We start from the raw sequence: 20585 nt of genomic DNA, 5'->3' as shown, positions 1-20585 counted from the left end.
GATCTGATCTCTAAAAATTATTTTTTAAGTAATAACGTTATTTAAAAGTCCCAGAAACACAAAAAGCCACAGTGTATTTAGATCACACTACTACTGAGATAAAAATTCATCATGGCCAATATAGGCTGGGCACGGTGGCTCATGCCTGTAATCCCCATACTTTGGGAGGCTGAGGCGGGTGGATCATGAGGTCAAGAGATCGAGACCATACTGGCCAACATGGTGAGACCCCATCTCTACTAAAAATACAAAAATATTAGCCGGGCATGGTGGCACACACCTGTGGTCCCAGCTATTCGGGAGGCTGAGGCAGAAGAATCGCTTGAACCCAGGAGGCAGAGGTTGCAGTGAGCCGAGATTGCACCACTGCACTCCAGACTCTGTCTCAAAAAAAAAAAAAATCTATCATGACCAATTCAATACAGGTGAATCAATTATCACAGAAACAGAAATGACTTTGTGGCTCAGTATGCTTCCTTTATGCTGCTCCATCCCTCCAAATAGAAAAAAGAAACACACCAAATTCCCAACATAATAAATGAGAGGAATCAAACCTCTTTGGTCACTTCAACCCACATAAAATCAGTGAGACACAGCTGATAAGGGACTACCTTTGTAAATCCCTGTTGTTCTACATACAGTAAGCTTATAATGAGTATCTATTGATGATGATGATGATGGTGAGGAGGAGGAAGATAGCAATGACATTGATTGTGATAATTATGATAGCATACTTTGTCAACAGGTCCTCTATAATGCAAGTGGGTTCTTAGCTAAAAACAGAGACACTCTTCCAACTGATATTGTGCTCCTTTTGAGGTCATCTGACAACAGTGTAATTCGGCAACTAGTCAACCACCCTCTGACAAAAACAGGTAAGGCAATTTTCTTTACCTGCAAGTTTCCTCAAGCCCAATCAAATAGTTTCTATCTCTGTGCTTTTCATGAATTTCAACCTTAATTTTTCATGTGAGTTTGTTTTTGGCTTACTAAATATTCATTTGTTAATATCCTCTGCCCCAGATCATCTGAAGAAAATATAAAAATGAATATAAACAAGCTAGTATTTCATTAAAGATAAGTGTTTACAGCAACAAATGGTGGTATTCTTAGCTACTCACTACAAGAGTATACTGACTTCCAGAGTTCATAATTACCTGTGCAAATCAGGAGTGGGCAGTTTTGGAATGATTCTTTGAGGTGCTAACAGTTTGGTGAACTCTCTTATTGATTAAAAATGGACATGTCTTTGTTCCACCCAACCATAATACATCCTTGCATTTGCTGTAAGTAGAAAAAATATAGTTTGGGTTGTTTTTCCTTACTGGAGTTTAAAATTGTCTCTGCATTTCTTTTTTCATAGTTTTACTGAGGTATAACTGAAATACAAGAAACAGCACATATTTAAACATTAAAATTTGATGAGTGTTTAACATATATAAGCACCTGTAAAGCTATCACCATGACTAATAGTGAACATACTCATCACCCACACATGATGTTTCCTCATGACCCTTTATAATCCTTTCCTCCACTCCTCCTTGTCCCATCCAGTTATTCTAGCACCATTTGTTGAAGAGATTATTCCCCCCCCCCACGCCATTGAATTCCTTTGACACTCCTTGAAAAATCAATTGACTAATAAATAGGTCTATTTCTGGACCCTTTGTTATGTGTCATTGATATTTCTCTGTCTTTAGGCTAATGCCATACTTCTTGACTACTGTAGATTTCTATAAAGTCCTGAAATCAGGCAGTATAACTTATACTGACTTTGTTCTTATTCAGGCTTGTTTAGGTAATTATAATTTGTTTGCTTTTCCATACAAGTTTTAGAATGAGCTTGTCAATTTCTACCAAAACTCTTGGTTGGGTTTTGATTGGGATGCATTGAAACTACTGATCAGTAACGGGAGAATTGGTATCTTTCCAATATTAAATCTTCTAATCAGCACAGTATAATGCTCCACTTATTTAAGTCTTCCTTAATTTCTCTCAGAAGTATTTTGTAGTTTTCAGCGTACAAGTTTTGCACATCCTTTGTCAAATTATCTGCTAGTGTATCACATTCTTATGTGATTATAAATGATAATTTTTAACTGAAATTCTGTTTTGTGCCAGTATGTGAAAGTCTAATTGATTTTTATATATTGATTTTTTCCCCTCCAACCTTGCTAAACTCATTTATCAGAGTACCTTTTTTTGTTAATTCCAAAGGATTTTCTGCACAGATGATCATGTCATCTGTGAAGAAAGGATTTTGCCCTTTCTTTTCCAATATGTTTCCTTTTGACTTCTTTCTCCTTGGTTGCACTGGCTAGAATCACCAATGCAATCTCTGGTGTTGAATACAGAACAGGTTGCAAGAATGAATATTCTTGCCTTTTTCCTGATCTTGGGGTAAAAGTAGTTAGTCTTTCACCACTGAATATAATGTTAACTGTAGATTTTTCCATAGATGCCCTTTATCAGGGGAGAAGTTACTTTTTATCCCTAATTTGCTGAGTTTTTTTCAGGCATGCCTGTTGTATTTTGTTAAATGCTTTTTCCACATCTATTGAATCGATTATTCTTATTTTTTAATTATTTTATTATTATTTTAAATTGACAGCTAAAATTATATTTATTGTGTACAATGTGATGTTTTGAAGTATATGTACATTGTAGAATAATGAAATCCAGCTAATTAACATGGACATTATGTAATTATTTGTGATGAGCACACTTAAAATGTACTCTCTTAGCAATTTTCAAGTATATAATACATTGCTATTAACTATAGTTACCATGTTATACAATAGATCTCTTGAACTTATTTATCCTATCTAGTTGAAACTTTTTAGGCTTTGACCAACATCTCCCCAATCACTTCCTCCCACTGCAACCAACACAACTCCTAGTAACCACCATTCCACTCTCTAGCTCTATGAAATCAGCTTTTTTAGATTCCACAAATTCCATCCAGTATTCATCTTTTTGTGACTGGCTAATTTCACTTATGGTGTCCTTCAGGTTCAACCATGTTGATCAGTATTCCTCTGTGTGTGTGTGTGTGTGTGTGTGTGTGTGTGTGTACACATTTTCTTTATCCAATCATCCATTGATGGACACCTAGGTTGATCATATCTTGGCTGCTATGAACAATGCTGCATCTGTTAAATGGTGAGTCACTGATTTTGTAATCATTCTTGGGAAAAGCCTCAAATGGTCATGATGCATTATACTTTTTATATATTGATGAATTCAGTTTGTAAACATTTTTTAAGAATGTTTGCATTTATGTTTATGAGGAATATTGCATTGTAGTTTTATTACCCTTTTTTTTGTGATTTTGGAATCAGAGTAATGCTGGCCTCATAGAATGAATTGAGAAGTATTGCCCTTTTCTTCAGTTTTCAGGAATAGTAGAATGAGTATTATTTCTTCCTAAATTGACTTGTAGAATTCACCAGTGAAGCCAACTGGACCTGAAGAATTTTTCGTGAGGTTTTCAACTACAAATTCAATTTGTTTAATAAATATAAAGCTATTTGAGTTATCTAATTTTTGAATAAGCTTTAGTAGATTGTGTCTTTTAAGAACTTTATTTCATCGACATAGTCAAATTTATTAACACAAAGTTGATTATAATATTTTCTTACTATCCTTTTAATATCTGTAGATCCCAAAGTTATATCAGCTCTCTCATAACTGACATTGGTAATTTGTGTCTTCTCTCATTTTATTCTTGATGGATTTCCTAGAAATGTATTAATTTTATCAGCTTATGGTTTCATTGATTTTCTTTATTGGTTTTGTTTCTATTTCATTCTCTTTTTCTTTCTCTTTTATCTTTATTGTTTTCTTTTTCTACTTACTTTGTGTTTTATTTTGTTTTCTTTTTTAATTTCTAAGGTAAAAACTTGTATCATTGATTTAAAAAGACATTTCTTCTTTTCTAATATTGGCACTTATATGGGTTATTTATAAGAGTTTATAAGGTTTCCAAATATGGTGAGATTTTCCTAATGTTATTTATGGACTTCAAATTTAACTTTATAGTGTTCAGAGAGCATACTTTGTATTATTTAATCCATTTAACTTTATTAAGATATGTTTTAAGACCCATAATAATGTCTTATTTTATTTTTGTTTGCACTTGAAAATATGTTTTTTCTGCTTGTTGTTGGATGAAGTATTCTATAAATGTCAATTAGGTCCACTTGAAAGTATTGGTCATGTCTTCTGTATTCTTACTGTTTTTCTCTCTCCTGGTTCTATCAATTACTGAGAGAAGGGTTTTTAACTATTTGGCTATAAGTGTCAATTTGTCTATTTTTTTTTATTTTTTCAGTTTTTGCTCATGTATTTTTAAGCTATATTATTAGGTACATAAACATTTTAAATTGTTATGTCTTCTTGACAGATTGACTCCTTTGTTATTATGTAATGACCCTTTTCATCCTTGACAGTATTGTTTGTTCTGAAATCTACATTGCCTGACATTAATATAGAGACTCCAGCTTTCTTATGATTAGTGGCTGAATGGAGTATGTTTTTCCATACTCTTAATTTCAACTTATTTTTGTTCTTTATATTCAAAGTAGGGTTTTTCTAAACAGCTCATAGTTGGGTCTTGTTTTCTTTTTTTTAAATTCAGTCTGACAATCTCTGCCTTTCAATTGTGATCATGAGACTATTTACATTTAATGTGATTAATATTATGGTTGGATTTGACTCTTAGGATCTTGCCATTTGTTTTCTATTGGTTATATCTGCTTATTTTCCCAGGCTTTACTTAAGTTCCCTCACTCCCTGCATTTCAGGCTGACACCGCTCCAAGAAGAAAGCTGGCACAGTCAGAGGGCTCACCCCATTGGTCTTCCTTCTCTTAGGGATCAATGTTCTTAAAATGCTTGACGCACAATGTGTAAAACCTGTTTTCCATTTTGTACGTCTTTTTAGTTGTTTGGGTGGGAAAATTAATCTAGTCCGTGTTACTTTATCTGGTCCACAGGCAAAAGTCATTACTTTTGACTTTGATAATTGTCCTCCCTTTCCATATGCACCAACAGCATCTATGCATCTAACTCCATGTTTTTTCCCCTTATAAAATATGCAGGCAGGTTCTAGATACTATGTTGCGTTGCTTGACTATCAGCAGACCAGTGTCTGGTTGGCTGGTGAGAAGAGAAGAACTTGATAGTCGAGTGTGTTTCAATAAACTCAGAATCTCAGAGATAGCAAAGACATATAGATTTTATATTCACCCAGATGTGCAAACACATAATAATAATCATAGACAACTGTGTTATCTATTATGTGCCAGGCACCATTCTAAGCACCTTCAATTGCTCCTAACAACAACATAATAAGGAGGCACTACTTTTTTTTACAAATAAGACATTAAGGCTTAGAAGTATTGAGCAGCTTTCCCAAGGTTTCCAAATGGAAAGTGTTAGAATTAGAGTTTTTCAGTTCTATATTATACTGTCTTCAAGATTCTAAAATAACCATGGCCCTTTGTATCTATGACTTTACATATGACATATAGTTCAGCCATTTTTAGGGGAAAGTACACTACGGTTCCTTGCAACTCACATCTTTAGTTGGGTTTATCACAAGTTTGTTCATTAGGTGAACTATAAAAACCAAAATGGATATATTTCTGAAATTAAGGTCTATGCTAATTTTAGTTCCTGTTGATCTACATAAATGAATTTAAGCAAAATTCTTGAAACTGCTACTCTAAAGATCATCTGTTTCTGTCTGTCCACTTTAGTCAGTAAGTTTCACATTTGAAAAGTGAACAGGGCAGTGTGCAGGGCAAGCCCAGCATGGAAGCTGTTGCACACACCTGTCTCAGCCCTTCCCCTGGAGTTCGGAGGGAAGGGAGGAAACAGAATAGAGGCACTGCCAGGCACGCCCCCAGCACGTTTCTTCCTGCACCATCTCAGGACAGTCTTTTGCAACCATAAAGAATGGGAAAGATTTGCCAAAAACATTTAGCCTCTACTTATCACCTAAAAGAAGGAGAGAGACAAGAAATAATCTTTCTGAATTGCTACTGCATTTTGGAAATAGTTTTCAAACTATTAGGATAATAAACTCTTGGACTGTGGGTTGGTTGGTTCCTTGTGCATTTCAGGGGCCTTTGTGTGCCAGAGATATTATCACATTTCATCAAAACTCTGTGAGGTAATCACAATTCCCATTTTATGGATTCTGGGTGCAGATCAGAGACTAAGTAAATGATCCAAAGGCAACACAATTTAAGTACTATACCTGGAATTCAAAGCCAAGTCTTTCTGGCCTCTTAGGCCATAACTTTTTCACTGCTTTGGATTGTGTGCATTTGAGTAGTCCCTAGAATGAAGCACGTTTCTGAAAGTTAGATTGAAAAAGGCCATTACCTCCAACCATAGTTGATTTGCTTATAACCATCTTGTGCAAATCGATGATTCATATGATTCTTCAGGCTCATTGTAAAGCTTAGCCTTCATTAAAGAAAATCTCAGATGCCATTTATTACACAAAAGTATAAGAAGCAAACTGTTCCCTCCATCACAATCATCTCAAGCCTTCTGGCAATTGAAAGGAAACCCAACACTTACCTCTGCCTTTTCTGTTTTCCAAGCTAGAGAATTTTTTTCTGAACTTTTGTTGTAAATTTTCACTTAATTTTTTTTATTCCTAAATTTCTTCATAAATAGTTAACCAAGCATGTGAGTATGACTATTGTAGTATTAACAATAGTTATTTTAACATTTAAGTAAATGGGAAAAATCATCTACCCATTCAGGATTCTAAAAGGTATATTAATTTTTTTCTATGTTCCCATAGGTAATCTGCCACATTCTAAAACTAAAAATGTTATAAACTATCAAATGAAGACTTCAGAAAAATTAATCAATCTGGCAAAGGTAAGAAGATGCATTTTTTTCTTGGCAGTGAGTCTAAGAATCTAACCTGTACAATGGCAATATTTATATGCTTCTTAAAGTCAACACCTTTATTTAATTTTTCTCCCTTTGATCTTGCTTTTCTGTTTGAACAGATATTTATGTTACGTTCATGTTACTGCTAGGGGCTAAAATAATCAGACATTTCTGATATATTAATATTTCTAACTCTTCTTTTTTAGCTAGTTTTTGGGGGGATTTTTTGTTTTTGTTTGTTGTTTGTGTGTTTGTTTGATTTTGAGACTGGAGTCTCACTGTGTCACTCAGGCTGGAGTGCAGTGGTACAATCTCGGCTCACTGCAACCTCTGCCTCCTGGGCTCAAGTGATTCTCCTGCCTCAGCTTCCTGAGTAGCTGAGATTACAGGCATCCACCCACGCCTGGCTAATTTTTGTATTTTTAGTAGAGCCAGGGTTTCACCATATTGTCCAGGCCTATCTCAAACTCCGGACCTCAAATGATCCACCTGCCTCGGCTTCGCAAAGTGCTGGGATTGCAGGCATGAGCCCCTGTGCCCAGCCCTTTTTAGCTAGTTTTAAATTCACAGTCTACATAAGACCAATTAAAATTCCAGTGAGACTGACAAACAATTACCTAAAGGAAGAATATAAACATTTTGCTGTTTTACATATTGGAATACATAAACTAAGATAGTCTGAAGGAAAATGCCACATGCTCTCTGTAGATCATAAAGTACAATAGATACCAAAGCATCACTGTCTTCCTTGGTCTTTTTAGGGTGACACTGGAGAAGCCACACATCATGCCAGAGAGACAACCAACATGAAAACACAAACAGTTGCATCATATTTTAGAGTAAGATATTAAACTATGATGTATTGTGCTTAGCAGTGCTATTTATTCTAAATGAGTTATAGATCAAAAGACAGTAACACTAGCAAAAGAGAATGTTTATTGTATTCCATTTACTATTTGTTAGATACAGGATACGTTAGCATCTACCTTCAAAATCTGTGGATTGGTTTATTTTTATATTCTACCTGTGAAATTATTGTATCCCAGGTCAATCTTAATGAAAATCTATACCTTGATTAAAATTTGTCCATAAAACGGAATGCATTTCCACTAGAATAAAACCTAAAAGGATTTTTAATTCTATGCTATGATAACTACCACTTCTCCTTCCCCCTTGTAAGTGATTTTAGAATAGATAGATAGGGCAAGGCTGAGCATCCATCTCCATTTCATATCACACTGAATGTACAGAGCTAAGCTAAAAGCCTCAAAAGGAAAATAGCCCGTGTAGGAATGGGGCAAAGAGAAGAGTCGTCAGGAAGATGCAGTAACATGCTATAGGAGAGTGCTTAGCATAGGATCAAGGCAGCCTTTCTTCCTTGGGCAATATGGGAAAAAAGAAAAAAAAAACAGGTTTTTTTTTTTCTCTGTGCTCTAGATAACCCTTCCCTTATTATTGGTTCTAGTTCTTGTTTATCTATTCTGATAAAATCCTATTAACCAGCCAATGAAAATGAAGAAAATACCACTAAAACTTAGAGTTATTACTTATGTAATTTAATATGGAGAAGGTGGAGGAAATTAGATTAAATTTACTGTAAAGTGTTCAGTAAATATATCCAATTCTCTAGCAGAAACATAAAGTTCTTTAAAAAATACATGAATACTTTTACTAAATATTTTTAAGTCCTAAGCTCATAGAAGATAGATAATGTGTACTTAATCATCTTTGAGTAGTGCCTAGTACATTCATATGCTTAATACCTGACGTTTGCTGCTGATAACATTTCACTTTACATCAGAAATGCAGCACAGGTGAATCACTGAACATATTTACAGCCAGATTGTTTCCTTTTTTAAAACGAGTTACCCAAGACCATTATCATACCACTGTTGTTGGCAGCAAACACTGTATGTATGTTTAAACCAGATTAGTTCATGAAATCATTTTAATCTTCAGGCTGAAGTGAGAATTGATAGAAAATAATTCTACACAACATATAGTGTGTTTTTAAAGCTATTTTTCATTCTGCAGAGAAGACCGAACACAGTGTAACACTATACTTTAGTCCCTCAGAAAAACCAGCAACTAAATTGCAGGAAGCTCTTGCTCAGCGTATCACCCCTGTACCACCAGTACCTGGCAGATGTTTGCATGACTAAAAGAATGATGATTTACAGATAAATGTAATGAAAAAGACACCAAAGTGGCAGGCCCAGCTGTTGGAAAAGATCACATCTGAGTCTCACTACCCAATTTGTTAGTTGCCAATTTCAGCATTTGTTTTGCACTGGCTTTGTTACCGCAGGCTTTTACATTTCCAACATTAAAGGGGATCCAGCTGTCAATGGCTATTTGTGTCCATACATTACCTCGCCAATAAATGTGATCCTGGTCTTGGAAATAGTAGCTTTCTGGGGTTCCATTTTTAGTTGATTATCCTAATATGTTATACTTAACTTGTCTAGTAATTGACTACTGTTTTAAAAAGATATTGGTATAGAACACAGTTTCATATTGATGTGATTTTTTTAAAATTCTCTAAAAATAAAAAAGAAAACAATCAAATTAGAACTGATGAAAATATTTAATTGGCTATTACTTTGCTTATATCTATGTCCTATATATTAAACTCTATTAACTTTTCTGTCCTTACTTTAAACTAAGAGATGATCCTAACAGGAATTAAAGTGTTCCCCTTTTTAATTTACTTTAAGTTCAGGGGTAAACATGCAGTTTGGTTACATAGGTAAAGTTGTGTCATGAGGGTTTGTTGTACAGATTATTTCATCTGCAGGTATTAAGCCCAGAACCCATTAGTTATTTTTCCTGATCCTCACCCTCCTCCCACCCTTCACCCTCCAATAAGCTCCAGTGTGTGTTATAAAGTATTCCCATTTTTACCTTCCATATAGAGAGAGTTGGATAAGGAAATTAATATATAAGCATGATTAACCAGAATGTATAATATTATAATTTGACAGGTTAGCCTGAGAGTATATAATTGCTTACAAACTACATCAAAAATAGTTTTATCTTTTAATTAAAGTTGCCTTAATGGTTTATAAGCTAACTTTTAATGTCTAAATTTCTAGTTATTGCCTCTAAATTTTTGTAAGTAAATCTGTATTTTTTAAACTATACCATCAGTAAAATGTTTATTAAAACAGATTTCCCTCCATTTACTGTGACTAACGTGAACATTTATAACATTCATTTTTCAAATGTTATTTTTGTAAAAAGAAAGATCTGCAAGCTCTTAAGTTTTTGTATGCTACATTGGGAAATTTATTTTTGTTGCATATTATAGTATTCCCTGATGGATTTGTTATCTAAAATGGTGGTAGGCCAACCTCATTTTGTCCGTTGCATCAAGCCAAATAATGAACGTCAGGCAAGAAAATATGACAAAGAGAAAGTTCTACTACAGCTTCGGTACACAGGAATTCTGGAAACAGCAAGAATTAGAAGGCTAGGATTCTCCCATCGAATACTTTTTGCTAACTTTATAAAGCGGTATGTGGATTTCTTTTTTCAGTATCTGTTGTTCAGTTTATATAAAAATTATTCAGGAGAATTATAAGAAACAAAATATGAAAAATATTTAGAGGTCTAAGAGGGAGGCATTTTGTTCATGCAAATGATTATGTGTTGAATAAAGAAGGTAGCTATTAACTGAGACTGAAAGACTCTGTGGACAGCTGGGTGGTACTATGTGGTATAGGACACATGTAGTCCAATGTTGTACAGGCAGCATGATCCAGAGGCCTGAGCTTCTGTACTGAGGAGTTGGAGAATCTGGGTTCTTGCCATAGCTCTGCCACTTGCTATGTGACTGTGGGCCTATACCACTGATTCTCAACTGGGAGAGATTTTGCCCCTCAAAAGACACTTGGCAATGTCTGCAGATATTTTTGGCTGTCACACGTGTGGTGGAGGGGCGTGGGGGTGTGCTACTGATCTCTAATGGGTAGAGTCCTGGTAATGCTGTTAAACAACCATTCTACAATTTACAGGACAGCCTCCCCACCACAAAGAATTATCCAGCCCCAAATCTCAACAGTGCTGAGGTTGAGAAACCCTGGCCTATACTTAACCTCACTTTCCTCACCTACTAAATCTGCTGACTACCTGATAGGATCCTTAGAATGATTAAATGAGATATCGTCTATAACGGTGATTTGGAAGATGAAACAATTAGGTTTGTTTGTCAATTTTAAAAACTAACATAATTTTTTTAATCATTTGGTACAATGAGTTCTTTTTAATATTTTAGATTAATATAAAATAAATTGAGCTATATATTAAATATTTTTTATTGGGTAATACATTAGTAGTAATGTAAAGGTTCAATATCTTATATATTTAATATTTTTCTATTTTTTGATTCTATGATTTCCTTTGGTCATTAAACATAATGAAATTTCAATTTTTAAAGATAAAGTCTATTAAAATTTTTAGGTGAAACCCAGTATTTGAGGAAGTCCCATTTATAACATTTTTCATCCTTTTTCAAAGTATATAAATTACTATTAAGAACAAAACAAAGCCTTGTTTTGTGATTGTACACCAAATTTGATTTCTAATTTTCCTCTCCTCTTCCAAAAGATTTTATGCATTTTATCAGGCATTCTTTTTCTTGGGGAACCAAGACTCTTTCTAAATGTAATGTGAATTCCGATTATTTCTGCTAATTTTCATACATTCAGCAAATTTGTGGTAGTTCTTGATTTTGTTTTTCTTTAGAGACCTGGGATTATTTATTTGGAATGCCTTGAAATCAAGAAAACTCTACTACCTTTTTCATGATGGAGATCAAAATTACTTAAATATAGTGACTTTTGTATTGGCCAATCCTTATAGTAGTTTAAGACAAACTAAAACCTCAAGTTTAGAGTCCAGAAATCTAATTAGCAGCTAATCATTGACTACTTCCTATAGATCAGAGCCAATTTTATATCCAAAACTAACAAATAAAAAATAATGAGGCTGGGCGTGGTGGCTCACACCTATAATCCAAGCACTTTGGAGGCCAAGGCAGGCGGATAGCCTGAGGTCGGGAGTTCAAGCAGCCTGACCAACATGGTGAAATCCTGTCTGTTTTTTCTAAAATTATTTAAAAATTTTAAAAAAAAGAACAAAATAATAATGGAATTTGTTATTGGATAATAGGTAAATTTTCCATTCTGCTCATGAAACCAGGTAACCCAAAAATACTAGATACAAACGAGTTTCAAATCTCAAATTAAAATTTGACCTTCCCACTTCATATTTTAGAAAAAATGTAGATCTTTAACTTGCTTAAATAGTAATATAGATATTATGAGTATAATATTAATATAAGTACTCTTAAATTTTTTTAAATGTATAAGCAATTTTTTTAAATGTATAAGGCACCATACTAAACACTATGGGAGACACTGAATTTTAGAACTGGCTTGATCTTCAAGAATGGACAGTCCAGTTAGAATTACTAGAGCCACAGACATGGAGAGTTAACAAGCAATGTGAGGTAATAAATGCCAAGGTCTGAGAGAATTATATACACAGTATGAGAGTTCAAGGGAAGGAAGAGCATCTCCAGGAAGGCTGATGAGAGAGGTTATAAAGAAGAGGCGTTCCGGTGAAGCAGAAGGATCATTTGAGGCCAGGAGTTTGAGACCAGCCTGGGCAATGTAGCAAATGTAGCAAGACCTCATCTCTTAAAAAAATTTTTTTTAATTAGTTGAGTGCGGTGGCCCATGCTTGTAGTCTTAGCTACTCAGGAGTCTGAGGCAGGAGGATCACTTGAGCCCAAGAGTTCAAGGTTACAGTGAGCTCTGTTCAGACCACTCCACTGAACTCCAGCCTGGGTGACAGAGCGAGACTCTATCTCTGAAAAAATTAAAAATAAAATATAAGAAGGACTCAAACTGGGACCTGATGGTGCATGCAGCTGTGAAGAAAACAGAGGATTTTTCTTGGTGTACATGTTGGTGTGCCAAAAGCTAGCAGGACTTGGAATAGATTGGGTTGGTAGAGTGGGCATTGCATTGGTAAAGTGACAGAAGATAATGTGAAAAAACAATGGGCTTAAAATATATGAAGAGAAAACTTTGAATGCCAGCCTAATCTTGTAGCTAGAAAAACAGCCATAGTTTTACAATATAGACCATAATGAGAAAAAAAAACGATTTTCTTAATGATATTGTAGTTCAAATGTCAGAAATGAGAATGAATTCTTAAACATATTTATAATTATTGTGCTATTATAGAATAGGAAATTACTACACAATAAATAAAGAGAAAGAGATAAAACTAAGTGTATACAGAACATGTGAATAGCTGTTCTAAATAGAGGAAGTTTCAGAAATAAAAGGCTAAACCTTTTCTGTGTCACTAATTTGAAAGTTGTCATCCAAATTGGCCTAAACTCTTAGGAAGGCAGAGCAATTTTCAGAGGTCCTGTGGGGGTGTAAATAGAACTGCTAACCCTCTGCATAGGCTGCAAAATTCCCCAGATCCTTTGTTCTGTTGTAGATAAATTCTTCTGTTCCATAACAAAGAAACAATCTTAAGGAAAGATATACAATGTGAACTTTACACAAGACACTGGGTTTTTTTTATTGTAGCTATTTCAAAGGAACCCTTATGCTAACAAGCCAGCCACTTAACTTGGCTCCATTTTCCTACTAAGCACCTGTACATAATGGTTTGGCTACTAGAGCTTTAATACAACCAGAACTTACTGAAGGCAGTAGTATGGTGGAGTAGATAAGTACCATGCTTTGAAGTGAACAAACCCAGGTTTGAATCCCAACTCTGCCACTTAGTAAATCTGTGGCCTTATTCAAAGTTACTTGAGTTCTATAAGCTTCAAGCTTCAATATCCCTGCAAATAGGGATGATAATAACAATATCTACTTTATATATGTGTTTATTAGGCGAAATAATATATATGAAGTTTGTTGATAGAACCAGGTGTCATCAATACATATTAGCTGTAATTATTTTTATTACTATTTTTGCCTCAGTCTCAAGCTCCCAAAATTACCTCTGACTTATAATGGCCTCAGGGATGCCCTCCATAAGCAGATCTGGTTTACCTAAGTGTTTATTTCCACAAGTCCCAGCAATAGTACATTATATATTCGGCAAACATTTAGTTGAGAGACCAAATGTGTTCCAGTCCTTGAATTAAAGACAAGTTCAAATCTTAATTGAAAGATGAAGGATCCAAATTATTGGAAGAGCCCCTGACATTAAGAAACTCACAGACCAGGGCTCTAAAAATCTGCATTATCATACAGTGTAATAAAGTCAGCTGCAGGCAGAAAGAGTGTGGGTATCCTGTGTTTTACTACTGTGTCTGAAGCACCAGGAGGGTGCCTGGCAAATAAATAGTAGGTGCTCAAATATTTTTCAAATTAATGAAAGAAGACCAGGTATTTTAATGAAAATATGAACAAGATACTCTGAGAGCATAATGGAAGGATGGTTTACATTGTAGTAGAAATTCTGATAAAGCAGAGAGTAATAAAAGTAATTCATAAAAACACACCATAAATATTTTAACTTACAACATCAACATGTTTGTTTTTTAGTCTTTTGATAAAGACTTAATTTTTTTCTTTGATTACACATCTATTAACCATAGTTTATTGGCTCTTTTTTGCATAAACTATGTGTAATCTCTTATTTATGATTTCCAGTTAACATTTCTTGGAGTGAAGCAAGATATTAAAGATACTTGTGAAACAATCACAGGACTGAATATTTCTTGATTCTTATGATTTTCCTCAATGCTTTGTAATTGCTTCATCCATGTTTAATTTCATGGTTTTTTACAAGGTCTTACCAAAGCATTTGATGCAGTTTTGTAGAAACAATCCTCTGGCTTTCCTCACTTAGATTTCAATCTGATACTTATTTGAATTATGTCACACCAAATACAACTGGCATAAACGGGTTTGGAGCAAACACAGCTCTTCCAGTGAGAACAAACACACACATGCGTGGGCACACTAGTGAGAACTGCCAGCCGACCTCAGTCGGACCTCAGTCAGTGTGTTTCACACAAGAAAAGAGAATTTCAGTTAATCCAGTTAGTCTGTTCATTGAAGATACATCGAAGAGAGTTTTTAGAATATTGAAAAAGTAGATCTTCCTTAAGGAAACTAGGAGAGGGATGAAAGGGTGCACAAGCATAGTAATACATACGAAAGCATAGAAGCATGAGCAGACATGGCCCGCCAGCACAATTTTAAGTAACTTTCATGACTAGAACTCGGAGTGCCATGGAAAGTAGCAAAGAGGAGGCTAGAAAGGCAGGCAGGGATATAGGGCAGAAGGGAGCTTGCATGCTAGTAATCATATGTGGCTAACAATTTAAAGCAAATGCTTTTTGGCAGGTGTAACCTTTCTATCTCCTACATTCCCACTGCTCTCAGGCTTGCATATTTATGGTATCTGCCTCGACTTTGAAAGCACCTGATTTTACCATTCTAGCTTAGAACTTGGGACATCCATAGAGACTTTTTGAGTCAGGAAAGGACATGATCAGATTTTCATTAAAAAAAAATAATTCAGACAGAGCTGTGGATGATGGCTGGGGTAGGGCGGGGGAGTGACAGTAGAGGTAACTAGTTGGGAGGCAATTGCAGAAGTCTAGGTGAGAAGGGAGGAGGTAATTAATTGAGGTACGGCAGTAGGTATCGCAAGAAAGGAATGGATTTCAGAGAGACTTGTTAGATCCATAGAGTGAATAGGGAAGAGTAGGCTGGCACACAGATTTCTAGCTCAAGTACCTGTTAAAAAGTGATGATATCATTCATAGAGACAGGAAATGGCAGAGGAAGGACAAACTGATGAATGTCGCTTAAAGTCTGTGTGCAATAACCAGATGGAAATGTAGAGTAGGTACATGTATTCCTGTATGTGGTGATTCCTAAATCTACACCATCAGCCCCAACTGTTGATATCAACCCTAAACACATCCAGGAGTGGTGAAATCTAACAGGTCCTTTTTTATCAACCCTAAACACATGCATTTAGGGTTGATATCAACAGTTAGGGCTGATGGTGTAGATTTAGGAATCACCACATACAGGAATAGCTGGAGCCAAGCATGCCAACGAGATGCCTGTGGACAGAGCTTAGAAAAAAATGGAACATTGTAGAACACTAGCATTTAAGTAACAAGTCATTAAATCATTAAATATGGGGCACACAGGGAGACTGAAAGGGAGGGGGAGAGGCATGGGACATTAAGTGGAAGCCTGGGAGACAGCAAGACAGAGAGAGCAGCCAACAACCACAAGTGCTACAGAAAGAACACTTAAAATTAGGATGGAAAAGGACCTGTTAGATTTCACCACTCCTGGATCCTATATGCGTAAATAAGAGTCCTTGTTGCTATGTGATTAAATGAGATTCTAGGACCTGAAGAGTGATGGAAAGTGGAGACGGTTATTCTAAACAGTCTTTCAACTTATCTGCAAAGTTAATGGGAGAAACAGAATCATGAGATCCTGGCTGGTTCTGGAAGGAAGTGAAAACAGGAGTTGATGAACAGGCTGTGAATATGGAGTCGCTACAGATGAGCAAGGCTTAAGGTGTTTGCTTTGTAACAACAAACAAATATCCATTTTGTAAATGGAGGAAGCTAGAAGAAAGAAATGAGATTGAAAATATACAGAGAAGAGGAGATGGTCTCTAGAACATAGGCAAACAGAGGATGAAAAATTCCTTTGAAGGAGGAAGGAAAATTGATAGTGGACAAATGAAATTGTATTTGGGGATGAAGCCTATGAATTGTGAGTCTGGTGGCTTCTAGTGATATAATAGGGAAGTTTGTCTGCTGAGAGAGGTAGGCAGGGCAGGCACAGCTGGGAGACTTGGAGAAAGCAGAACAGATTAAGTCGCTGTTGTGAGAAAGAAGAGAGGAAAGTGGCCAGGATCAGAGCTTTCTTGTGAGCTTTCTTGTGAGCCTGACTGAGTCAGGAATCCACACATTCAGAGGAAGCCAACTGTGAAGATTTTCTTTGGCTGTGCTCTGAAGCCCGGCAGGAGGACAGAGATGCAGATGATTGACAGGTCCAGGCATGCATGTTTGCAGAGAGTGCACAACAAAGGAATGGGAATGGGAAAGGTGTGAGGCTGCCTAAGGGTGGCTCCTGCAATGAACTGTGAGACCCTGGCTGGTTCTGGAAGGAAGTAAAGACAGGAGTTGATGGACAAGCTGTGAATATGGAGTCACTACTGGGTCACCACACGTACATGTGTAAGTTAGTGAGCAGGCCTAGTGGCTAACAGGCACTCCCTGGGGTTATTTGCACAAACAGCAAAAGTTATGATCATTTCATTCTAGACCAAGGTTCTTCTCCAAAGAGCCTAAAAGAAGCTACTTCATTGTAGGTTTAATGAAGTGAAACTTAGTGGAGTTGAAATACGTTCATTTTAGAGGTTTCATTTCTGGACTCATTTTTAAATGAGGAAAGTGACACTTAATTGTAATATGTCCAAGTTTATACAGGTAATGAGTCAAGTGTGGAACTCTGCCCTTCATGTCACTGCGCCACCTCAGCTGTCTACGTATCGGGGCCTGTCTTTTGAAAGCCAAAACCTACCAAAATTTGCTGCTTTCTTTGCACTGGACTTTCAGGCTAATCTTGCACCAATAAATTTAAAATAGGAGAGTATTAAAAATTCTAGAAAACTGTCTTTTTGCACAAGATTATTGATCAGTGTAAATTGGATTTTTTTTCTTTAATTCATCTCCTTGCCCAGTAAGCCTTCTGGTTTAGCCTGAGGACCTGCTTTCAGTTCTTTCCTGCATTAGCCCTTCCTCTTTCTTTCCCTCAATTATGAATAGATTAAACCAATAGAGAAAAACTGTAGCAGGAGACATAGTGTCCCTCAAGGAAGTACAAAGATGGAAGGCATATATACAGTGATGGGAAGTTTCAGTGGAATTAAACTCCATCACCCGATTTGAAGATCAGCTTCCAGAGTTTTGTTAACATTGGAATGTGAAAAATAATTTCTTCTGCTTCCTGCCACTGCAGTCCTGCACCTTTTAGTTTCCAGATAATTGTAGCTAAAAAACAAAAACAAAACTGCTATATATTTTTTTGAGTGATGGAGTTCTTGTGGGGGGATTTCAGTGTTAAGTTTTGAAAGGTGATAACAAAAGTGAAAACACAATGCTCACATTTATGTAGACTGGGCTGGTTTGCATCAGTTTGGAATTTGGTCTACTCCAAAGTTGTTCTGAGGATGCCTGAAGATCCTCTCTGCATCACCTCTGGGCATCTCTTCCTCACCCCTGCACTAAGTTGTTTGGGAACCACCAGGCTACAGAGATGTTGGAGCTTTATTCAATACTTACCAGCCCCTTGGAGCTTTATACAATACTAACCAGCCCCTTTTTCCATTCCAAGGTACTATGTTCTCTGCTACAAGTCAAGTGAGGAGCCCCCCGTGAGCCCTGACACCTGTGCCACAATTTTGGAAAACGCTGGTCTTGATAACTGGGCTCTTGGAAAAACAAAAGTAATGTTTTCATGTTATTTTCAGGAAAATAATAATTATGCTGGATTCACTGAGAATTATAACATTTTACGCTGTTTGAAAGTATGGTTTTTTTTGTTACAGAATCTGTAGCTTACAATAGGTGAAGTAAATTTATAAGCTCATAAGGATTTTCTTTTTTATCAACATTAAAGACTTTTGTTCTTCATAAAGGTTTCCTTTAAGAAATACAAAAGGCTGGGCAAGGTAGCTCATACCTGTAATCCCAACACTTTAGAAGTCTGAAGTGGGAGGATGGCTTGAGCCCAGGAGTTCAAGGCTGCAGTGAGCTCCGATGACACCACTGCACTCCAGTCTATGCAACTTAAGACTTGACGATAAAGAAAAGTTTACATTTAAATTAAAAAAAAAAGAAATGCAAGAAAAATTTACCTAGAATATTTATCAAAAAAGGATAAAACATGAGTGTACTTTATTTCAGATGCTATTGAAAACAGACATATATATTCTGTAGTTTCTCACTACTACATATAGTTAAAAATCTGTAGAGAATCATAATGATCTAAATAAGATTTGTGTTTTCCTTTTTTTTTCCTATTCTCAGATCTGCTTCTATCATAAGCTTGAAATTTATCTGGAGTAAAAATATTCACCATTATTACTAGACTTGCTGTATGTATTGGACAATGATGTGTTTATATATTAGCTTTTAGAACCTATGAAATCTTAGCTGATTTAATCCTTTAGAGAATAAAGTAAAAAATATAACCAATCTTGAATATGGAAGAAAGAAAGGTCGCTATTTGGAGAAAGGATGCATCGGTCTTCTCAGGTATCCTCATAGCATTACCGGATAGGGATCAGGAAATAAACAGGGTTCCATTGTGCACTGAATGTATCTTAAGGGGATATGAAATGTTTCACTGGGGGAGGATGGGTAAAAGAGCCAAGCTAAAGCCAAGATACTCATAGATTGACCGTTCAAGAATACCTACCATCAGCCACACCATAGAAGTAAACCAAAACAAACTTCCACATTTGCAAAGAAATTTATAATATTTGTGTCTTGGGTATAGGAGGAGTGGGAGAGAATTTTAATAATGTTCAGATGAGAAATTAGCCCAGTAAGAATTTAAGAGATTTTTTTTAATCTACCTTAAACTGAGTGTCTTATGTATTCAGTAATCCATATTTACTTTGATGTTTAGTAAGGGGATATTTTGGGCATTAAAAATGAGTATTTTATTCATACCATTTTCTCTTAGATGATAAATTTCAAAAAGATGAATTTCATCAGGCTAAAACCTCATGATTTATGATCTGAAACACATGCCTAACTTCAAATGGAGTTTTAACTTGTAAAAAGGCCTTTTGCAGTTATAGTTCTGCATGATATTTGGGTAGCATTTTAAAGCTATTTGTACTTTCCCACTTCACCTTTTCCAACTCATTACCATGGATAGAAAGTATTAATATAGGAACATTTCTAATGCCATGCAAAAAGAAATGATGACCTTTTTAAACAGATTGAATTTTAAATGAATTGTCAACAGCAGAATGGATTAAACGTATTAACATCTAGAGTCCCGTGGAAATTAAAACTGAATTAAATCAAACCTATAACACTAACGTGTTTGCCCATGGTGCCAAGCTTTTAAGTAATGGAACGCTGAGAGAATTCTGCAGTCAGGGTTATCAGGTCTCATGACTCAGCCATAAAATTTGAATTTAAGTGACTTTCTTGATGGATTCAACGAACTCTTTGAGTTGACTTTTATTAGGAAATTTAGCCATTAAAAGAAAAATGAAGAAACAAGCTTTTCATTTCCTTAGGGGAAGGGAAAACAGAGCTGAGATATGTTAGATGAGAACACACCAAGCCTTCAGGTTCCTCCCTTGCTCCAACTGATGTTGATTTTAGAATAATCAAAAGTCAGCCCTCCTTTCTCCATGGCAGACTTTGAGTCTAGTGAGATTTAATTTGTTAATTAAATCTGCCTGGGGCCCTCTCTCTGCCTTACTCTCTCCACTGACAACACCACCAGCCCCAAAGGACAGCGACCCTGCTTTGTTCATCTCTGTATCCCCAGCAGATATATACTTGTAACAGGTCTCAATAAACATTAGATGAATGAACTAATAGAACTGTAGTTCTGT

General features: G+C 35.7%; 1 protein-coding gene across 11 annotated transcripts in view; it reads left to right on the top strand.

Moving 5' to 3' along the window:
* Window positions 1–20585, top strand: part of MYO3A (myosin IIIA) — a 234307-nt gene that overhangs the window by 169495 nt on the left and 44227 nt on the right. For all 11 annotated transcript variants that reach the window (XR_002477556.2, XR_002477552.2, XM_012450143.3 and 8 more), the window contains 5 exons: window positions 746–875; window positions 6823–6902; window positions 7679–7756; window positions 10228–10433; window positions 18338–18449. Coding sequence is in view for 9 of the 11 variants with exons in the window: in XM_012450143.3 (XP_012305566.3) it covers window positions 746–875; window positions 6823–6902; window positions 7679–7756; window positions 10228–10433; window positions 18338–18449 (606 nt within the window). In the remaining 2 variants the exon portion in view is untranslated. The remainder of the gene's footprint in view (window positions 1–745; window positions 876–6822; window positions 6903–7678; window positions 7757–10227; window positions 10434–18337; window positions 18450–20585) is intronic.

Source organism: Aotus nancymaae, unplaced genomic scaffold (genome assembly GCF_030222135.1).
Source record: "Aotus nancymaae isolate 86718 unplaced genomic scaffold, 86718_ANA_hifiasm-v0.15.2.pri h1tg000077l, whole genome shotgun sequence".
NCBI classification, from domain to species: Eukaryota; Metazoa; Chordata; class Mammalia; order Primates; family Aotidae; genus Aotus; species Aotus nancymaae.
This window is presented reverse-complemented; position numbering and strand designations above follow the sequence as displayed.